Raw genomic sequence first — 19,167 nt, 5'->3', positions numbered from 1 at the left:
TTGCTCACCAGATGGTAGAGTTTTGTCAGGACTGGCTCTCCCAAGGCTGTCAGTAGCTCTAATGGAATGTTGTCTACTCCTGGGGCCTTGTTTCGACTTAGGTCTTTCAGTGCTCCGTCAAACTCTTTGCCCAGTATCATATCTCCCATTTCATCTTCATCTACATCCTCTTCCATTTCCAGAATATTGCCCTGAAGTACATCGCCCTTGTATAGACCCTCTATATACTCCTTCCACCTTTCTGCTTTCCCTTCTTTGCTTAGAACTGGGTTTCCATCAGAGCTCTTGACATTCATGCAAGTTGTTCTCTTTTCTCCAAACATCTCTTTAATTATCCTGTAGGCAGTATCTATCTAACCAATAGATTGTGGTCAGAGCCCACATCTGCCCCTGGAAATGTCTTACAATTTAAAAACTGGTTCCTAAATCTCTGTCTTACCATTATATAATCTATCTGAAACCTGTCAGTATCTCCAGGCTTCTTCCATGTATACAATCTTCTTTTATGATTCTTGAACCAAGTGTTAGCTATGCTTAAGTTATGCCCTGTGCAAAATTCTACCAGGAGGCTTCCTCTTTCATTTCTTCCCCCCAATCCATAGTCACCTACTATGTTTCCTTTCTCATCCTTTTCCTACTATTGAATTCCAGTCACCCATGACTATTAAATTTTCATCTCCCTTCACTATCTGAATAGTCTCTTTTATCTCATCATACATTTCTTCAATTTCTTCGTCATCTGCAGAACTAGTTGGCATATAAACTTGTACTACTGTAGTAGGCGTGTGCTTCGTGTCTATCTTGGCCACAATAATGCGTTCGCTATGCTGTTTGTAGTAGCTTAACTGCACTCCTATTTTTTGATTCATTATTAAACCTACTCCTGCATTTCCTTTATTTGATTTTGTATTTATAACCCTGTATTCACCTGACCAAAAGTCTTGTTCCTCCTGCCACCGAACTTCACTAATTCCCACTATATCTAACTTTAACCTATCCCTTTCCCTTTTTAAATTTTCTGACCTACCTTCCCAATTAAGGGATCTGACATTCCACACTCCGATCCGTAGAACGCCAGTTTTCTTTCTCCTGATAACGACATCCTCTTGAGGGTCTATGGTCTTCATCCCAGTCTAGCTTTATCAATGCATATCCAGATTTCAGTTGACTCACTCAACTGTGACAGGTGTAGAATATTAAGGCGTGTGTAACAACTCTGAAATACTGCGCTGATAGTTGCACTTACTAGCCAACATCTGGATCTGCATATAAAAGGTCATTGTAGAACTTTCATCTAATGTTTCTTCCAGTTTCTGTGAGGGGTGTCTTAAAACAACACAAACACATCATATTTTCTTTATTCATTAAAGTTGTCACAAAAATGCAAATGAAGCTCTCCTTCTCCATGGCAATGCAAGGCTTCACAGACATTTGCGTGCCCGACAGCAGCTCACAAAACTTCGATGGATTGTTCCTCCTTATTCACCCAACATGCAGTATCTTGCGCCTTCTGACTTCCATCTGTTTCATCCAATAAAGTATGCACTTTGGGAAGCAGAACGTGGGCAATATGGAGGTTATCGATGCAGCAAGACACTGGCTCCGATGGTGACCAGAGGAGGGCTACCATGCTGACTTGAAGGCACCTCTAGTAAGGTGACATAAGCCATTACACTGGATGGAGAACATATTGAAAATAGGATTTTGTAACAAAAGAGTGAGTAATAATATGGTGTATTGGAATCCTGAATAAAATCAACCTGCTTTCAGAAAAAAAAATGTGTTGCATTCCTTACTGAACCTCCCTCATAATTTATGGAAGTGTGGAGAAAACTATCAGTAAGGAATTGTAATGTTGGAGAAAACCATCACCAAGCAATTGTAGTGATGGAAAAATTATGACAAGTTTAAAATCAAACAAAAGGAAAGTTAGAGTTTGAGATCAATACTGTCTAATGCATACATCAAAATGGTTAATATTGATTTAAAGCTTTTGGACATGTTACAAATTATGTCACACAACAAACAGCATTGAAAAGCTGAAACAGCTCGAGAGAAGAATCAATGTATGTTTTTACTTTTACAATGTTTTCATGCTCGTATTTTGAAATAATGAACAGTGGCAATCCACCTGTATTAGCATCTTTCCTACCATAGCGATCTGAGATACCGACAAAAAACTTCTGATACATCTTTAGGCATACTTTGGTACTTTTAAGAAAGTCTCCAAGTTTTAGACTACATTTCAACTCACAATTTATTGATGCAACAGCTCAAGACATATCACACCTCTACATAACATAACTTCAAGAGCTGCCATGGATAATTTCTTAAGTGTCTGCCTCCAATTGCCATTTTTTCCAGCTTAGGAAAACTTTATAGTATTGGATATTTTGTAGTAATTAATAAAAGACTTTCAAGTGCAACTAGTATCTTACAGATCTACTGCTGCTGAAGTTTTTACTCCACTTTCTTCAATAAACTAACATTCCTTTCTAAGAAAATTACATTTTTTACACATGTGCAAAATACACGCAAGGCCTCTCTGAGCAAATACATTATGTATTTATGCACCTTATAAGTGTCCTTACAACTACAGATGTTCATACCTCAGTTTTCCAGTAGATACAGGAGCATATGCTAGTGTAGTCATCATAATAGTATCATTCTTGCCGATGACAACTAGATCACGTAAGCGATTGTTGAGGAAATCATACTGAATTATTGGAAGGAATTCTCCCCGAGAGTTCAAACTGTAAAAAATAAAAAGGTATAGAATGTGATAACTGTAAGAACATCACATAAAATTGAATGCATTGGGAGTGAGTTAGCTCTTCCTAGGATGGGACTGAAAGCTACTGATCAAAAATTTCACAAGAGACAAATGCAGAAAAATGCTGCTAAAAAGGTGAACCAATTAATGACACAAGTCATAAAGAATTATTAAGTGAAAGTTGATCCCTCCAGCCAGTTTCATTTAAATCACACAACATCCAGTGTAAGATAACAACAGAGCACCTATATGCCTCAAGTGCCAGGATCTAAGGAGAAATCTTGTGTCCAACATCACAGACAAGTCACTGTCATCTGTCAGTAAGTATATGGAACTTCTGGTATGTGTGCAAAGATGAATCAAGGCAAGCTATTCTAGGAAATGCATGATAAGAATTATCCCTCTACTCTAAGATATTCCAAGTACCAACAGCCTAGTTGCTCAACTGCGGAAAGTTCATAAATTAGACATAAACTCAATGTCAAGCTCTAAAATCTAAGAGAGACTGTGCAGCTAGTGGAGCTCAAGTATGTAATATAGTGTTACAGAAAAATTTCCTTACAGACAGCGTCCGACAAAATAACTGTGATTTATACTCGAAAACATTGTACAGTTTCGTCCATAGGTGTGGAACGACTCTTCTAAAACAAAAACAGGTTGCTAAATAGGAACTAAAAGTCAAGTTCTGTGAGATGGGAAAGAGGGAAAACCTATTTTGCTATGCTACCAACATAACAGCCTTTTCAGAAGCCACTGTCTTGGACGAAACTCATAATTTTCAAAGTGACAAGATTCATATGACATATGAAACAGATGGAGAAATACACAAGAAAAAACACTGATATCTTTCATTTCAGCATAGCTTTATTCATTCCCAAGTTATGTTGTGTTTTTTACGTAACAAGGCAATGCTGGTGAAAACAAATAAAGGCAATAGGGCGTAAAAATCATATAGTTGATGTTCCTGAGATATACTGAGTCTCACTTTTATCTATGATAATGATGCAGGGTGAAGCAATGTATTAAGATCTGTAGCACTGCCAGAATTCAAACCCACGTTCCCGCTCCCTAGACAGATGCATTACCCACTGTGCCACACTGGTACTGCAGCTACCATAGCTGCACTTATTACCTAGTACATCTCCCTCCCAGATACAAATTCTTCATGCCCCAGTCCGTACTGGACAACCTCTGCAATACTCATGCAAGTATAGAAGGGGAATATCAATGGGCTGAAGTGTAAATTGGAATTTGTATCAGGGAGGGAGACATACTACGGTAATCCATGCAGCTATGGTAGCCGGAGTCCAAGTGTGGCACAGCAGTTTGCATATCTGCCTAGAAAGCAGGAGACCCTCTTCAAATTCCGGTGCTAGTACAAATTTTAATTCATTGCTTCAGCCCATATCATTATCGCAATAGGACATGTTTGTCATGTCCAGCGGTCTCTAAGGTGGTACTTATCTGCTTCACCCATTTCTCATGGAATTTAACCAAAGTATGTATCCAAATGCAAGCACAAGAAACAACAGTCTCTTCTGAGATGTGCAAGTTTTTTGATCTTCACTGCATACACAACTATCTTCATATTTTTACACTATCAGAAATCCAATGGACTTAATTTTGAGATACATGATGGCCAGTCCACCTGACGCCTAATACCTATCCACCTCCTGGAAAACCGGATATCCAGATATGCCAGAAGAGAAAGCATACAATGAGATTAGGCAACATTGTGCTGAAAGAAAGATGGAACTGTCCTGTCTTGAGACATCATCAAATATTCTTGTAACAACTGCAAATAATGGGCTGTTACATGAAGAAGGACCCAACAATAGAAAAACCCCATATTCCATCACTTTCGATGTGCCAGTTATCTTCTATGGACACATTCAGTGAGGATTGACACCTGACCAGTGACTGTGATTTTGCCATTTATATATATGTTATCTGTTCTTTTGGACATGTCTGAAAGAACAGACTCTATTTTTGATCCTGCAGTCACTATGAAACAAGACAGAAAGGAATTAAAGACTTCAGCCACCAGTGAGCACTGATTTAAATCAATGTGGAAAGTTGAAAATTTATGCCAGACTGGGATTCAAACCCAGGTTTCCTGCTTATTAGGCAAACATGCTGACCACTACACCATCTGGACACAGTGGTCATTGCAAATGCACGGACTACCCTATCATATCTCCTGCCAGACACAAATTTTCAATTTATCGACACATCACAACTGCATGGACTATCCTAGCATGTCTTCTGTCAGACCCAAATCCTCAACTTATCCACACATTACTAATGTAGTGCCCCTTGCCCATTATCCTCAATTAAGAGGCAGGAGACTAGGGCTCGAGTCCCTGTCTGGTACAAAATTTAAACTTTCCCCATCAATTTAAATCAATGCCCACTAGCAGCTAATATTTGTAATTCCTTTGTGTCTTGATCATAGTGTCTGCAGGATCAATAACTGTGTCTGTTATTTCAGCCATGTCCCCAAGAACAGATAACACTTAAATAATTAGGGGGCAGATGATATCTTCATTGCAGATGCACACCAAGCTCAATCTCTTATGGGCATCAGCAAAATTCTGCAAGTAATGAGGATAATGGGCCAAGGGCACTACATAAGTAATGTGCAGATAAGTTGAGAATTTGGTTCTGACAGGGGATATGCTAGAATGATCCATGCAGTTGTGATGGCCACTGTGTACGGATGGCGCAGTGGTTAACGCATTTGCCTAGTAAGCACGAGACCTGGGTTCGAATCCCAGTCCGGCACCAATTTTCAACTTTCCCCATTGATTTAAATCAAAGCCACTGGCAGCTAAGGCCTATTAATTCCTGTGTGTTCTGTTTAGTTTTGTTTCTCAGTTCACATATAAATTGTCTTTATCTGTAAACAGTATGTCATAGGACAAACAATGGATTTCATCCAGCTCGTGTGTCACCTATTCTGCAAACTGAACAATCTGGATTATCCTTGGTGAGATCATGTAATATTTACATTTTATACAGATGCCACGTATGAGTGGCCATTGTTTGTGTGCGGAAGATACCAGTTTCTTGTGAGATGTGAAGAGTACTGAACTCTGGACTCTTACTGAAAAATGCATGAACAGCTGTTGATAACCATTTTTGATCATCTAGCTTTCTGTTTGTCTGTGGTAGAGGCAGTTTCATGGAATTTCGCAAATGGTTAACCACTGTGCTTTGAGTAATGGGTGCTCTGTTTGGGTGCCGTTGGATAAAATCCTCTGCACTAGCATACATGCTTCTACCTCCTGATATCAACAGAATCTCAGTGTGATCGCTTCTGTTAATGCCATCAGCTTTCATGTCACCTGTAATGAAGAAACCCTGATCACAACTGGAGAACAGAAAATGTTATGTTCAAACAAAATGCACCATTGTTTGTCTCAAGTAATTCTCTATTTGTTTGACAAGTCAGGTGCCCCTCTTTCCACTTGAAAATTACAAGTTGTTTCTAAAATGAGCATCACTGTTTCTCTATTATTCTTTCTTTCTTTTCTTTATTGTCATTTGTCTATGAACTGTGTTAGTTAACATAGCCTCACAGACCTTCCCTCTCTCTCTTCTCACAATGACTGACTCCAAATGTCTGTTTTTCCACATGTTTTGTTAGAAGGGTGGACCCACACTTATGAAACACCTTTTATTAGAGTTTTTCACCTTGCTTTCAACAGTGATCCAACAAAAGCAGTATCAACATTCTTCCATCTATCTACCAGTTAGTCAGTCATCATTTTCCACTGCTCCATAACATTCATCAGTTAGAATTAGAGTAGGCTATGCAGTGGCCTCTTCAGTCATCAGGACAGCATCGGGTGAAGTGCAGTGGTGAGGATCTGTCAGACACCCACAAGCATTCATGAAATATTACTGTCAGTTTACACGTTTATTAACAAGTACAGTGTTTGCTTCCCCATATCATTGGCAAGCAGGCAAACCAACAGAGCATTTGTCAGGCAGTATTTGCTGACACAGGTGTGCCTCATAGTGTTGATGTGATCGTTAACATAGCAGATGTTACATCATGAATTGTTGTTGACTCAAAAGTGCTGCAGATATAGCCAGCAATACCCAGTGGTCTGCAGCTCCGCTAACTGATTTCCAGGGTGTTCTTGTGGAAGTCAGAGACAATGCCCAGGAAAGGTGCCCAACAACCCTGCACAAAGTATGCATATTCATGAAAAATTATGTCATGGTCTCTGTGGAAGAGAACGGCCCATGACGCCAGTTGATTCTGCTAATATCTGAGAGTCAGGGGCGACAGCAATTGATGAGTGCCATGACCTGCGAACATATGGTCATGTGCTTGTTTCAAAACTTCATCCCAGAATGACGCAGATACCACAAGCTCTAGTCTGCACTTTGTTGTTCTCCACAATAAGCCATTGTGTGACAAACTGTGGCTGTGATCTGAATGCCTGACAGTCAGCATCAGCTGTCTGTGCTCTTTGCCACTTGGCAACACGGTTGTCCATCACTTGCAGAACTGCAATTTTCCTTTTTGAACTGTCGGCGTTACTATGCTTTTTCTCTGGATTGTGCACCAAGAACACAGTGTGATCCATCACTTCCTAAAATTTTTGGCTTTATAAATAACAACAAAAGTAAGAAACATTTCCTTCTCCGCAGTGGAATAATTTCGCTCTGCTTTGTTCAGTTGTCTGGATGCGTACACTACTGGTTGTTCCTTATTATCTATACTCTGAAACTACATCACAGGCCAAATTGAATTTCTTTTCATAGTTGGGTAATACTAAATCTGGATTCAACATCAGCACCTGTTTCGAGGGCGTCAAACATTATCTCACAGTCAGTGGACAATTCAAGTTTCGCTCCTTTTCTGAATAAACAGTTCAAAGGCTCGGCAATCTCATTAAAATTCTTTATAAATTTTTGATAATAATTACAAAGGTCTAAGAATGATAGCAACTGTTTCGTTGCCTGAGGAAGCAAGAAATCACAAACCACTGACACCAACCTCAGATCGGTTTTTACACCTTGCTGCCTGGTCACATGAAGGTAATTTAATTTTGTTGCTGGAAAGTGACATTTATCAATAATCAGTGTCAGACAAGCTGTTCTAATTCTCTTCTTAATATATCTTCCAGTTGACACACATGTTCCTCTATGTCTTTCATCTGCAGCTCGTGGTCTAGTGGCTAGCACTGCTGCGTCTGGATCACAGGGTTTGATTCCCAGCTGGGTTGGGCATTTCCCTACCCGGGGATTGGGTGTTTGTGTCGTCGTCGTCATCATCATCATCATCATCATCATCTATGTCTTTCAAAAACACTTTGAAGTCATCCAGATAGAAGACGAATCGATTTGGCTTTAAATCTCTAACAAACTCATACGACAGTCTTTAAAAAGTTTCCAGTGCATTTTTTAGTCCAAAATGCTTTTAACAATACTTGTGACGGCCCCAGAATATGGTAAAAAGTGGTCTTTGGTTGATCCTATAGTGCCACTTCTAATTGATAATATCCGTTCTTCAAATCCATTAGCAAAAAATATTTGCACTGATGCAACTTAGCCAGAGTCTCTGTTATGTATGGTATGGGATTTGCATCAGTGTGTGGGATATGCATCAATGGTAGCTCTTGCATTAATGTACCAGTAATCACAGGAAAATCTGTATTTCATAGTGGCATCTGGTGATTTCTTCAGGACAAGGACCATGGATGCACCTCATGGGCATCATTGTGTTCAATAATCCCATTCGCTAGCTACTGGGCAATAAATTCTCTCCTAACTGGTTGCGTACATCTCGGGCCCATGTACGGTTTCCTTTATAGGGAATTTTGTTCCCCATTAGTGTACTGTGCTACGTGACTGGCGCTGTTAGTAATGGGGCAGTTGGATTAAATAAATCTGTAACCTGCAGTGATGAGCCTTCCATTGCTTTCTTATCATTTCCTTTTAAGTGCTTTACTTTCTCATGTAATGTAGACATGTTGATAGTGCACTTGCGGCAAATGTCCTGTTCTTCAGTTGTTGTTCTACTAAGCGGAAATTTGTTAGCAGGGTTGCAGGCCCCTGGGCAATGCTGGCTGTGTATATGAAATTACTGGGTCAACAGCCATTTGTGCTGTAGCAAGTGTTATATGAGGTGCCACTGCTGCACTGACACTCTGGAGCAAATTCCGGCCTGATGAACGCTCCGCTGGCTTGCCTGGCTGCTGGGATCTGGGGAAGATGTCACTATACTTATCATTAAGAAATGTGTAAACTGGCAATAATGTTTCATTAATCAGGCAGTAATGTGTCATTACTCAGGATCTGAATGATCCTCACCATTGCATTCCATATGACGTTACCTGATGACTGTACAGGCCATTGTCCGGCCCCCAACATCTGGTGTCAGCAAGTGGCACAGATGTCTTAACTCTGACGGCCACACTCGTACATCTACAGCATCAGCACCTGACACCATTTGTTTGGCTCCTCCTTGAGATTGACTGCTACAGATTGCATTTGTGACTGTCTTTTGGGTAAGTCGGTTGGGATCATTAATATAACAGGTACAGGAGAGACCTCTCCAGCTGCTGGATCCACGAGGATAGTAACTTCGATGACAATATTTCCCATGGTTTTAATCTGTGAATGGGTAGGATTGCAAAGTTTTGGATGAAGAAGATTCGACAGTAGTACTATAATCATAAGTTGCAAAGTTATAAATAAAACATTCCTCTTTCCTCTTAAAACTGACTGTGATGAAGGGGAAAAAAAACGCACTCTGTTGTGTATGCAATATTTGTTTAAAATTATATACAAGGAGAAAGAATATACACCATGTGATCAAAAGTATCCAGACAACCCCAAAAACATACGTTTTTCACATTAGGTGCATTGTGCTGCCACCTACTGCCAGGTACTTTATATCAGCAACCTCAGTAGTCATTAAAAATCATGGGAGTAGAATGGGGCGTTTCACAGAACTCACGGACTTTGAACGTGCTCAGGTAATTGGGTTTCACTTGTGTCATACATCTGTACAGCAGTTTTCCACACTCCTGAACATCCCTAGGTCCACTGTTTCCAATGTCATAGTGCAGTGGAAATGAGAAGGGACACACACAGCATAAAAGCTTACAGGCCGACCTCGTCTATTGACTGACAGAGACCACCGACAGTTGAAGAGGGTCGTAATGTGTAATAGGCAGACATCTACCCAGACCATCACAGAGGAATTCCAAGGTGCATCAGGATCCACTGCAAGTACTATGACAGTTAGGCAGGAGGTGACAAAACTTGGATTTCTTGGTCGAGCGGCTGCTCATAAGCCACACGTCATGCTGGTAAATGCCAATAGACGCCTAGCTTGGTTTAAGGAGCGTAAACATGGGATGATTGAACAGTGGAAAAACGTTATGTGGAGTGACGAATCACAGTACACAACATGGCGATACGATGGCAGGGTGTGGGTATGGCAAATGCCCGGTGGACATCATCTGCCAGCGTCTGTAGTGCCAACAGCAAAATTCAGAGGCGGCGGTGTTATGGTGGTTTTAAACACCTTCTTGCTTCCCACTGTTGAAGAGCAGCAATTCAGGGGTGGCGATTGCATCTTTTAACACAATCAAGCACCTATTCATAATTCGCAGCCTGTGGCAGCGTGGTTACACAACAATAACATCCCTGTACTGGACTGGCCTGCACAGAGTCCTGACCTGAATTCTATAGAACATCTTTGGGATGTTTTGGAACTTCGACTTCATGCCAGGCCTCACCAACGAACATCGATACCTCTCCTCAGTACAGCACTCCATGAAGAATGGGCTGCCATTCCCCAAGAAATCTTCCAGCACCTGATTGAACATATGCCTGCGAGAGTGGAAGCTGTTATCAAGGCTAAGGGTGGGCCAACACCATACTGAATTCCAGCATTACCGATGGAGGACGCCACAAACTTGTATGTGGAAGTAGTAAATTGTCTAACACTTTAAATGTCACCACATCCAAGTTAAAACTCATTGCGAGAAAGAAAACAAAACCATACATTTTCACAGCACAGTATTTTCTTTGTTGCAGTTGGTTTAAACAGAAAAAAATATGTTGCTGTTTAAAAATATACATAGCCTTTATCCATCTGAATTTCAGTAGGGTATCATGTAACAATTTGAAGTAAAATGGTCAAGAACCTTGTGAAATTTTTGCTATTAACGTTCCCCTTTATATTTTAAATACATATTTATACATCACATATCTTACAAAAGTATAAATCCAGTCACCATCCAAATGTTTATTATAGCATCGTGTAAAAATTTGAAATAAATACGTCAAAAACTTCTAGAAAATTTTGCTAATAACATTTCTCTTTTAAGTATTAAATTTATATTTATTTACCATATATATTTAAAAATATGTAGCCTATGTTTGCCCAAACGTTTATTAAAGCATTGTTTAAAAATCTGAAGTAAATAGGTCAAAAACTTTATGAATTTCTTACTAAAAATGTTTCCTCTTTATGTACTATACAGGGTGTTACAAAAAAGTATGGCCAAACTTTCAGGAAACATTCCTTACACACAAATAAAGAAAAGATGTTATGTGGACATGTGCCCGGAAATGCTTAATTTCCATGTTAGAGCTCATTTTAGTTTCGTCAGTATGTACTGTACTTCCTCGATTCACCGCCAGTTGGCCCAATTGAAGGAAGGTAATGTTGACTTTGGTGCTTGTGTTGACATGCGACTCATTGCTCTACAGTACTAACATCAAGCACATCAGTACGTAGCATCAACAGGTTAGTGTTCATCACGAACGTGGTTTTGCAGTCAGTGCAATGTTTACAAATGCGGAGTTGGCAGATGCCCATTTGATGTATGGATTAGCACGGGGCAATAGCCGTGGCACGGTTCGTTTGTATCGAGACAGATTTCCAGAACGAAGGTGTCCCGACAGGAAGATGTTCAAAGCAATTGATCGGAGTCTTAGGGAGCACGGAACATTCCAGCCTATGACTCGTGACTGGGGAAGACCTAGAACGACGAGGACACCTGCAATGGATGAGGCAATTCTTCGTGTAGTTGACGATAAGCCTAATGTCAGCATCAGAGAAGTTGCTGCTGTACAAGGTAACGTTGACCACGTCACTGTATGGAGAGTGCTACGGGAGAACCAGTTGTTTGTGTACCATGTACAGCATGTGCAGGCACTATCAGCAGCTGATTGGCCTCCACGGGTACACTTCTGCGAATGGTTCGTCCAACAATGTGCCAATCCTCATTTCAGTGCAAATGTTCTCTTTACGGATGAGGCTTCATTCCAACATGATCAAATTGTAAATTTCCACAATCAATATGTGTGGGCTGACAAGAATCCGCACGCAATTGTGCAATCACGTCATTAACACAGATTTTCTGTGAATGTTTGGGCAGGCATTGTTGGTGATGTCTTGATTGGGCCCCATGTTCTTCCACCTATGCTCAATGGAGCACGTTATCATGATTTCACATGGGATACTCTAACTGTGCTACTAGAACATGTGCCTTTACAAGTACGACACAACATAAGATTCATGCACGATGGAGCTCCTGCACATTTCAGTCGAAGCTTCTCAACAACAGATTCGGTGACTGATGGATTGGTAGAGGCAGACCAATTCCATGGCCTCCACGCTCTCCTGACCTCAACCCTCTTGACTTTCATTTATGGGGGAGTTGAAAGCTCTTGTCTACGCAACCCCGGTACCAAATGTAGAGACTCTTCGTGCTCATATTGTGGACGGCTGTGATACAATACGCCATTCTCCAGGGCTGCATCAGCGCATCAGGGATTCCATGCGACGATGGAGGGTGGATGCATGTATCCTCGCTAACGGAGGAAATTTTGAACATTTCCTGTAACAAAGTGTTTGAAGTCACGCTGGTACATTCTGTTGCTGTGTGTTTCCATTCCATGATTAATGTGATTTGAAGAGAAGTAATAAAATGAGCTCTAACATGAAAAGTAAGCGTTTCCGGACACATGTCCACATAACATATTTTCTTTCTTTGTGTGTGAGGAATGTTTCCTGAAAGTTTAGCCGTACCTTTTTGTAACACCCTGTATATACATTTATATACCACATATGTAAAGAAATATGTGGCCTATGTCCATCCAAACATATCAAGTAAACATTTGAATTAAATTGGTGAAGAACGTTTCAGGTTTGCTAAAACATATATAATACGTAACCTAGGTCCATCCAAATCCTTATTAGAGTATCTTATACACTTATTAGAGTATCTTATAAAATGTAAAGTAAATCAGTCAAGAAGTTTTCGAGATGTTTTCAAGATGTTTGATAACATTAAATGACAAGAGAATAGACTGAATATTCTAGAATATACAAACATTACAAACTTAAAAAATGCTGCTGAGAATCTTCTAGAAATGATGAATACTAAATATTTGCTGGATTTGAACTGACAACTTGTACCATAGCAACCAGGGATGCTAATGACAACTCCATACAGTTCGAGGCAATTTGCACCCATTAACTTTTCCTGCATGTTTTCTGGTATCACTTACCCATCTTCTCATTATATCATAATCTCAACTTTACCCATTCTTTGAGTCTAGTACAGAGCTTCTTTAGTCCAACTATCATTCATTTACCTGACTACATGTCCTGCCTGCACATCTCAATTTTGTTTACACTACAATCATAAAATTACATCTTCCACTTCAGCCTGTTCCCCAATCCATTTGATTGATTTCCTCTCTCTCTCTCTCTCTCTCTCTCTCTCTCTCTCTCTCTCTCTCTCTCTCCCTCCCCCCCCCTCCCTCCCCTTACATAGTCTGTTCAATCATTGTCTTCAACTGTTCTTAATGTTACCATCTTCTTTTCAATGTGTTATCTTAGTGTTATTATAATTCATTTTCATACTTGATCAATTAAGTTCTGCAATAATTTTTCAATTTTATCTGCACTACATACGAAAGATGGTGATTGACGTATATTACATTACCTTCTGTTCATTGGTAGTTTTCCCAGTTTTAGAATTTAAAACATTTCTCCTGGGTGCTGGGAATAGCTTTGGTGATTGAAAAGCTCATTATTTCACTCCTCTTTCAATTTCAAATTTCTCATTATTATGATTACGCATAATGGAAACTGTATCATTGATGAAGGAAGCATTTCAAATTTTCGTGACTTTGTATGCTGGATCACATATCAAATTCAGGATGTCTACTTTTTGCAGGCGGTGGGATATCTGCTACAGTATCCACAAATGGTTCTTCAAATTCAAGTCCTTGAATGGAACAGTACTGCAGTGTTGTTCACTGATTAAATTTATTTATTGTGAGGGTAATTTCAACTGCCACAGTAAAAACTAAATGGAAGGATATTTATACGAGCCCAGTTGCTGGTCTGATTGTATGACAGGCAACAAGGATATTTGAGAAAGTGTGGCATGCTTGCACTGTGACTGGTGGTCACCACTTTGACAGATGATACAAACTTAAGCTGTTGCTACAAAACCTAAGTTATTAAAATACACTGTTTAACATCATTTAGCAGCTGTGCTGTTTGATCCGTAAGTGGTGGGTAACACTATAAAACGTGCCCCCCACCCCCACAAAAAAATCCATAAATAGCTGTTTATTCATAAATGTGATATTCACAAACTACAATTCCTACAACTGATTCTTTCCTTGTTTATTAGCTCACTATACGCATGATATTAATGACTTATATGAGATAAAAATCAGGGACCCAAAAGCAAAGATGCAAATTATAATTGAAAATTAAACCTATGATACAAGTGAATAATAACAAGATAAAATTTTTACAAAAATGGAGTTCATTAAGAAAATATATTGGCCACACATATTTATTTGGATCTGTTAAATTTATGAAACAAAGAAGAGACTCAACATACACTAGAAGCTGTGCAATTTCCGGTGGCAAGTTCTTCACAGGAAATTTGATGTCATCAGTTAATATATTAAATGTTATTCTTGATTTTAGATGAGCCACAGGTCTAATAGATTTTCCACTGATGTTTTCGTCAATCTTGTTTTCCTACATACAAAAGGAAAGCCCACATAAAAACCCATACAATTTCCAATTCTTCTTTACAACAGAAACTTATTTTAAAAGCCTTTATTGTTCTCACAATCTGAACAAAAGTATCAAGAAGACCTTGCACCAGAATGGTGCTAAATTTGCAATGAAGGCACATTTCAAAATAGACACTGACTCTTAAGAATTGAGAAACCAGAGATCAGAAACAAGCAGCAAGGATATGAAGTATAAAGAGACATATAACACAAAATAAATGAAGCCTTTGGAATTACAAACAGAAATGAATGAATAAATAAATAAATAAATAAATGAAAAAATAAACTGCTAGTAAAAACACATATCAATGCTAAAACAATGTCATGAAGTAACATATGAACTGTAATCACAGAAGAGAAAGAAGAAGCAGAAAGGAACAAGGATGAAGAGGGAAAGTGAAGGACAGCAATTGGGAAAGATGTGCAGGGAAGAGGATTATAAACAGCCACACATTTTACCATTTTGAAAATTAGAAAAATCTTAACTCAGAGGAAACAGAATAAGAATGAGGATGAGAGAGGGATAAAGTAAATTAGTCCAGCTAAAAATCAAATGGCTTCTGAGAAGCTACTATCTACTCCATGTTCAGTTCTGTCTTATTTGCTGGAAAATATGACCATGTTCTCCTTAAGTGGCAACATTAAACGAAAAACATCATTAACAAATATAGCACTGAATAGTGTGGGTATACTGCATGTTCTACATCAGTATCTCCCACAGATACAAGACAAAAGAACTGAGTAGAATACTGCTGCTCATGTTAACAATCTGGAACAAAAGAGGTTAACAGAAAGACAGAAACCAAATGCCATTTAACTTGAGAATGCTATTCAACACATTTCAAGTCAGTAGTTACTGTAACAATACACAATTGTTTATGTCATAATACGAAAACACTTTGAGTGCCAATCTAATCAACTGACAGGACATAAAAATTTCGGTAGCCTGTCAATCCCCTCATTTGATGGGGTACATTTTCTCCTGCTTTTAAATACGAAATCATGTACATTGATGGGGATGATCAGTATTCACTGCTGGCTAGTCTTCTTAATAAATATTGAAAAACCACAAAAATGGTCAACTTTCTAAGAAGCTGTGAGGTTTATGTTGCTGACAGTCAAAGTCTTAAGAAATTTTACGAATCTATTGAAGGGCTGTATGCCAGCACAGAACCACTTAAAAAAGCCTAAACTGTGTGAGAGAAGATCTTTGATACTTTAGAAATAGCTCAAACGTGTGAATGTAGATTTCCTTGCAGTTGCTTTCCACATAAACATACATCCATATAAATATCCATAAAGATATATAGCCCAAATCATTGTAATTAATAAACAAACATATATAGGTACTAGGCAATGTGTTATGGTGCTCCGGTGCCTGCACTGCTAATTATATAATTAAATTAATGTTGAGTAAGACACTGGTTTACAGAGGATAGGTGATGTATTTGTAAGATGTAAATGATTGTGGCTTGAACACCAACAATAGATAATCACTTGTGGGGGATGCACCATTATTTTGAATCATATTTTTGAGAATTAATTTACTTAGTCTAAGCAGTGATGAAGTAAAAATATTACAAACAGCGAGAGAAGAGAAAACATGACTGAAGAAAAGCAGAAGATGAGAGGGTGAATAGATAGATTCCAAAGCTAAACTATGCAGCAAATCAAAGAAATTGAAACCTTGCTAATATAGTTTGACAGAGCATTTAAAGCTTTACTGATAAACATGTTGAAAATTAAATTAACCTGCAAATTGGTATAAAAGTAATTGTCAGAAAAAGATCACCTTATTTCTAACCAATAGAACACTTTTTGATTGTGTTTTCTTCAAAAGCTACTATGCAATCTTCCAGAAAACTTATTTTCACATAAAATAAGCTTAAGTTCATCAATTTTCATATGCAACTTGAAGTTAGTAGTATTTTGTCGTACACACATTGTTTCATAGCTTTTATTTCAGATAATCATACTCATACTTAATTCAGATTGGTTGTTGAAACATTTTCCACCAAAATTATTCATGTGAGTTTTTCTAATGGTGGATTCTTAATTTTCAATTTATATTATTGCATACTTTAAATAAACAATGACAAGAAATTTAAGATAAAATATAATAACAAGATGTATGCTTTTCAGTAGTTTATTATCTGTTGCATGAATCATCCAGCTTGCAATAAAAATAGTAAGCATTTAAGTAAGTTTTAAGATAAAATATAATAACAAGATGTATGCTTTTCAGTAGTTTATTATCTGTTGCATAAATCATCCAGCTTGCAATAAAAATAGTAAGCATTTAAGTAAGTTTATGTATGTAATATGATTGTGTCATAAGTTTATCTACATAATACAAACTATTTACAACCATTGTTTTTACACACTTCGCTTAGTATATAATATTTCATTCAGTATCATATTTATGTTTGCTGTTATTTTGTGCACTTTACTAAGTATTTATGGTTATCTTTCATATGTTTGTGTATACAGTATCTTGCATATATGAATAAAATGTGTGTAACTGTAAAACAAAAAGTTAAAAACACAATTAAAAAATTAAACATTTTTAAAAATTAAACATTTAAAAAAATTAAAAAACAGAAGACAAAATAAACATTAATCAAAAATTAAAACACAAATAAGTAAGACAAAAACCCTTCTGCAGGCATGTTACCTTGACCTGTTGGTGAGGCTTGTGTGCTCTGAGGAGACAGTAGGCTGCACTGGGCAGGTTCAACTATATCAGGCATGTAATTGTAGAGGAGCCAGACTAATGCTGCCCAACTCAAACAATATGGTTCAACAGATAATAAAAAAAGAAGTATACCAGATAAGTCATTGTCAGAGACAACAAAAATCTACATCAGCTGCTAAGCTAAGGCAGTCTATGGTCAAAATTATGGTAGAATAAAAGTTAGGAATGAGAATGAAAACTGCTCCTACCACAGCAAGAAATAGGCAGATATAACCTGGGAAAAGTGAGGGATGTAAAAGAAGGGAAGTAGCTTTTGACGTATCTGACAGCTTCAAAAACATTTAGATCAAATCTTTTGACATAATCACATTTTTTTTACAAGATATCCTTACATTCCCAGCGCAGTGAGCTCTGTTAGCTGCAATGTGTTTGCACACCAGCATCTTGCAATTTATAAGATAAGGTCCCTGATCCTGTGCCCACAACCCAGAAGATTCACCAGCCATAGTACAGTAAACAATATGTAATATCATATGGCTGAAGAGCATACATATAATAGCTAAAAAAGTTTTTCTGGTCAAATAAAATTCCTGGAGGTGGATTTGCTCCTGGGCATACACTGAAGCATTTTTTTTAATTTCTGGGTTGGGGGGGGGGGGGGGGGATGTATCCTGAGTGGGCCATTTCTCTCCCAAACTCACACCCTGGTACGTTTATGGTGAGTGGTGTAAGAACACATAAACAGAAATTTATGTGCTTCTAGAGAGTGGGCTGCATCTACAACAGGAAGAATCTGAAAGTGGGGGTGCATCTATAACAGGAAATATCTCAGAGTGGGGATGCTCACACACTAAACTTTAGTGCCATGTTGTATCATATTGCACGACATGACAAATGCCGTTTTGGATGACTTGATGGCATGTGTCATATTATACAACTTGCATCATATATCAGTGTTGATTTACTTGACATGATGCATTATTTCACATGACATAGGTAATACTGCTAATAAGTAAAAAAGTGCAAATATGTCAAGATGTTTTGATTTAAATGTCGTTCAAGCTGTCATGTAAGTCAAAAAGCTAGTTCCTTTCTTTTTCCTTTCTAACTCTACCCAGGGCATATTTACATATTTTTGTGGTACGATTGGAGCATTTTTCAGTCTGGTTCCATGGTATGTGTGTCCACTGAATTTTAACATCCTTTTTTGATACCACAACTCAAACGCTTCCAGCTTCCCTCATTCTGGTTCTTCCAGTTTCCTACAGTTAACTTTCCTGGAGCAATGTGCTCAAAACATACAGTTTCAGTGATTTAATTCTCATACCTAATCTTATAGTTCATACTAGTATATTTTCGTTGAAAACTTTCCCAATTAGTGACAGATCACACTATAAATTTTCTTCAGTGGAACCATGTTTGATTATCTTGCATCCTAGATAGCCTATTTCTATCCAAATTTAGATATGTTGAGCCAATTTTCAACAGGTTCAATTGAGTTAGCCACTTAATATTTTATTTACAAACGCAATCACAACGGAGGGGTATCTGTTGAGAGGCCAGACAAACGTGTGGTTCCTGAAGAGGGGCAGCAGCCTTTTCAGTAGTTGCA

The 19,167-nt window shown here is 38.3% G+C and overlaps 1 protein-coding gene and 2 non-coding genes across 3 annotated transcripts in view; 1 reads left to right on the top strand and 2 right to left on the bottom strand.

Moving 5' to 3' along the window:
• LOC124804717 (cleft lip and palate transmembrane protein 1-like protein) overlaps positions 1-19,167 on the bottom strand; it is a 149,549-nt gene that overhangs the window by 42,453 nt on the left and 87,929 nt on the right. The window contains exons 4-5 of the mRNA XM_047264994.1: positions 14,680-14,822; positions 2,610-2,753 (exon numbers count right to left, since the gene is read on the bottom strand). Coding sequence (XP_047120950.1) covers positions 2,610-2,753; positions 14,680-14,822 — 287 coding nt within the window. The remainder of the gene's footprint in view (positions 1-2,609; positions 2,754-14,679; positions 14,823-19,167) is intronic.
• Positions 4,860-4,932, bottom strand: Trnai-aau. The gene has a single exon. It is a non-coding gene; the product is annotated as a tRNA-Ile (tRNA).
• Trnat-agu lies at positions 5,486-5,558 on the top strand. The gene has a single exon. It is a non-coding gene; the product is annotated as a tRNA-Thr (tRNA).

Source organism: Schistocerca piceifrons, chromosome 1, assembly GCF_021461385.2.
Source record: "Schistocerca piceifrons isolate TAMUIC-IGC-003096 chromosome 1, iqSchPice1.1, whole genome shotgun sequence".
In the NCBI taxonomy this organism is placed as follows: Eukaryota; Metazoa; Arthropoda; class Insecta; order Orthoptera; family Acrididae; genus Schistocerca; species Schistocerca piceifrons.
The sequence above is the reverse complement of the archived record's forward strand: the minus strand, read 5'-3'. Positions and strand labels throughout refer to the sequence as shown.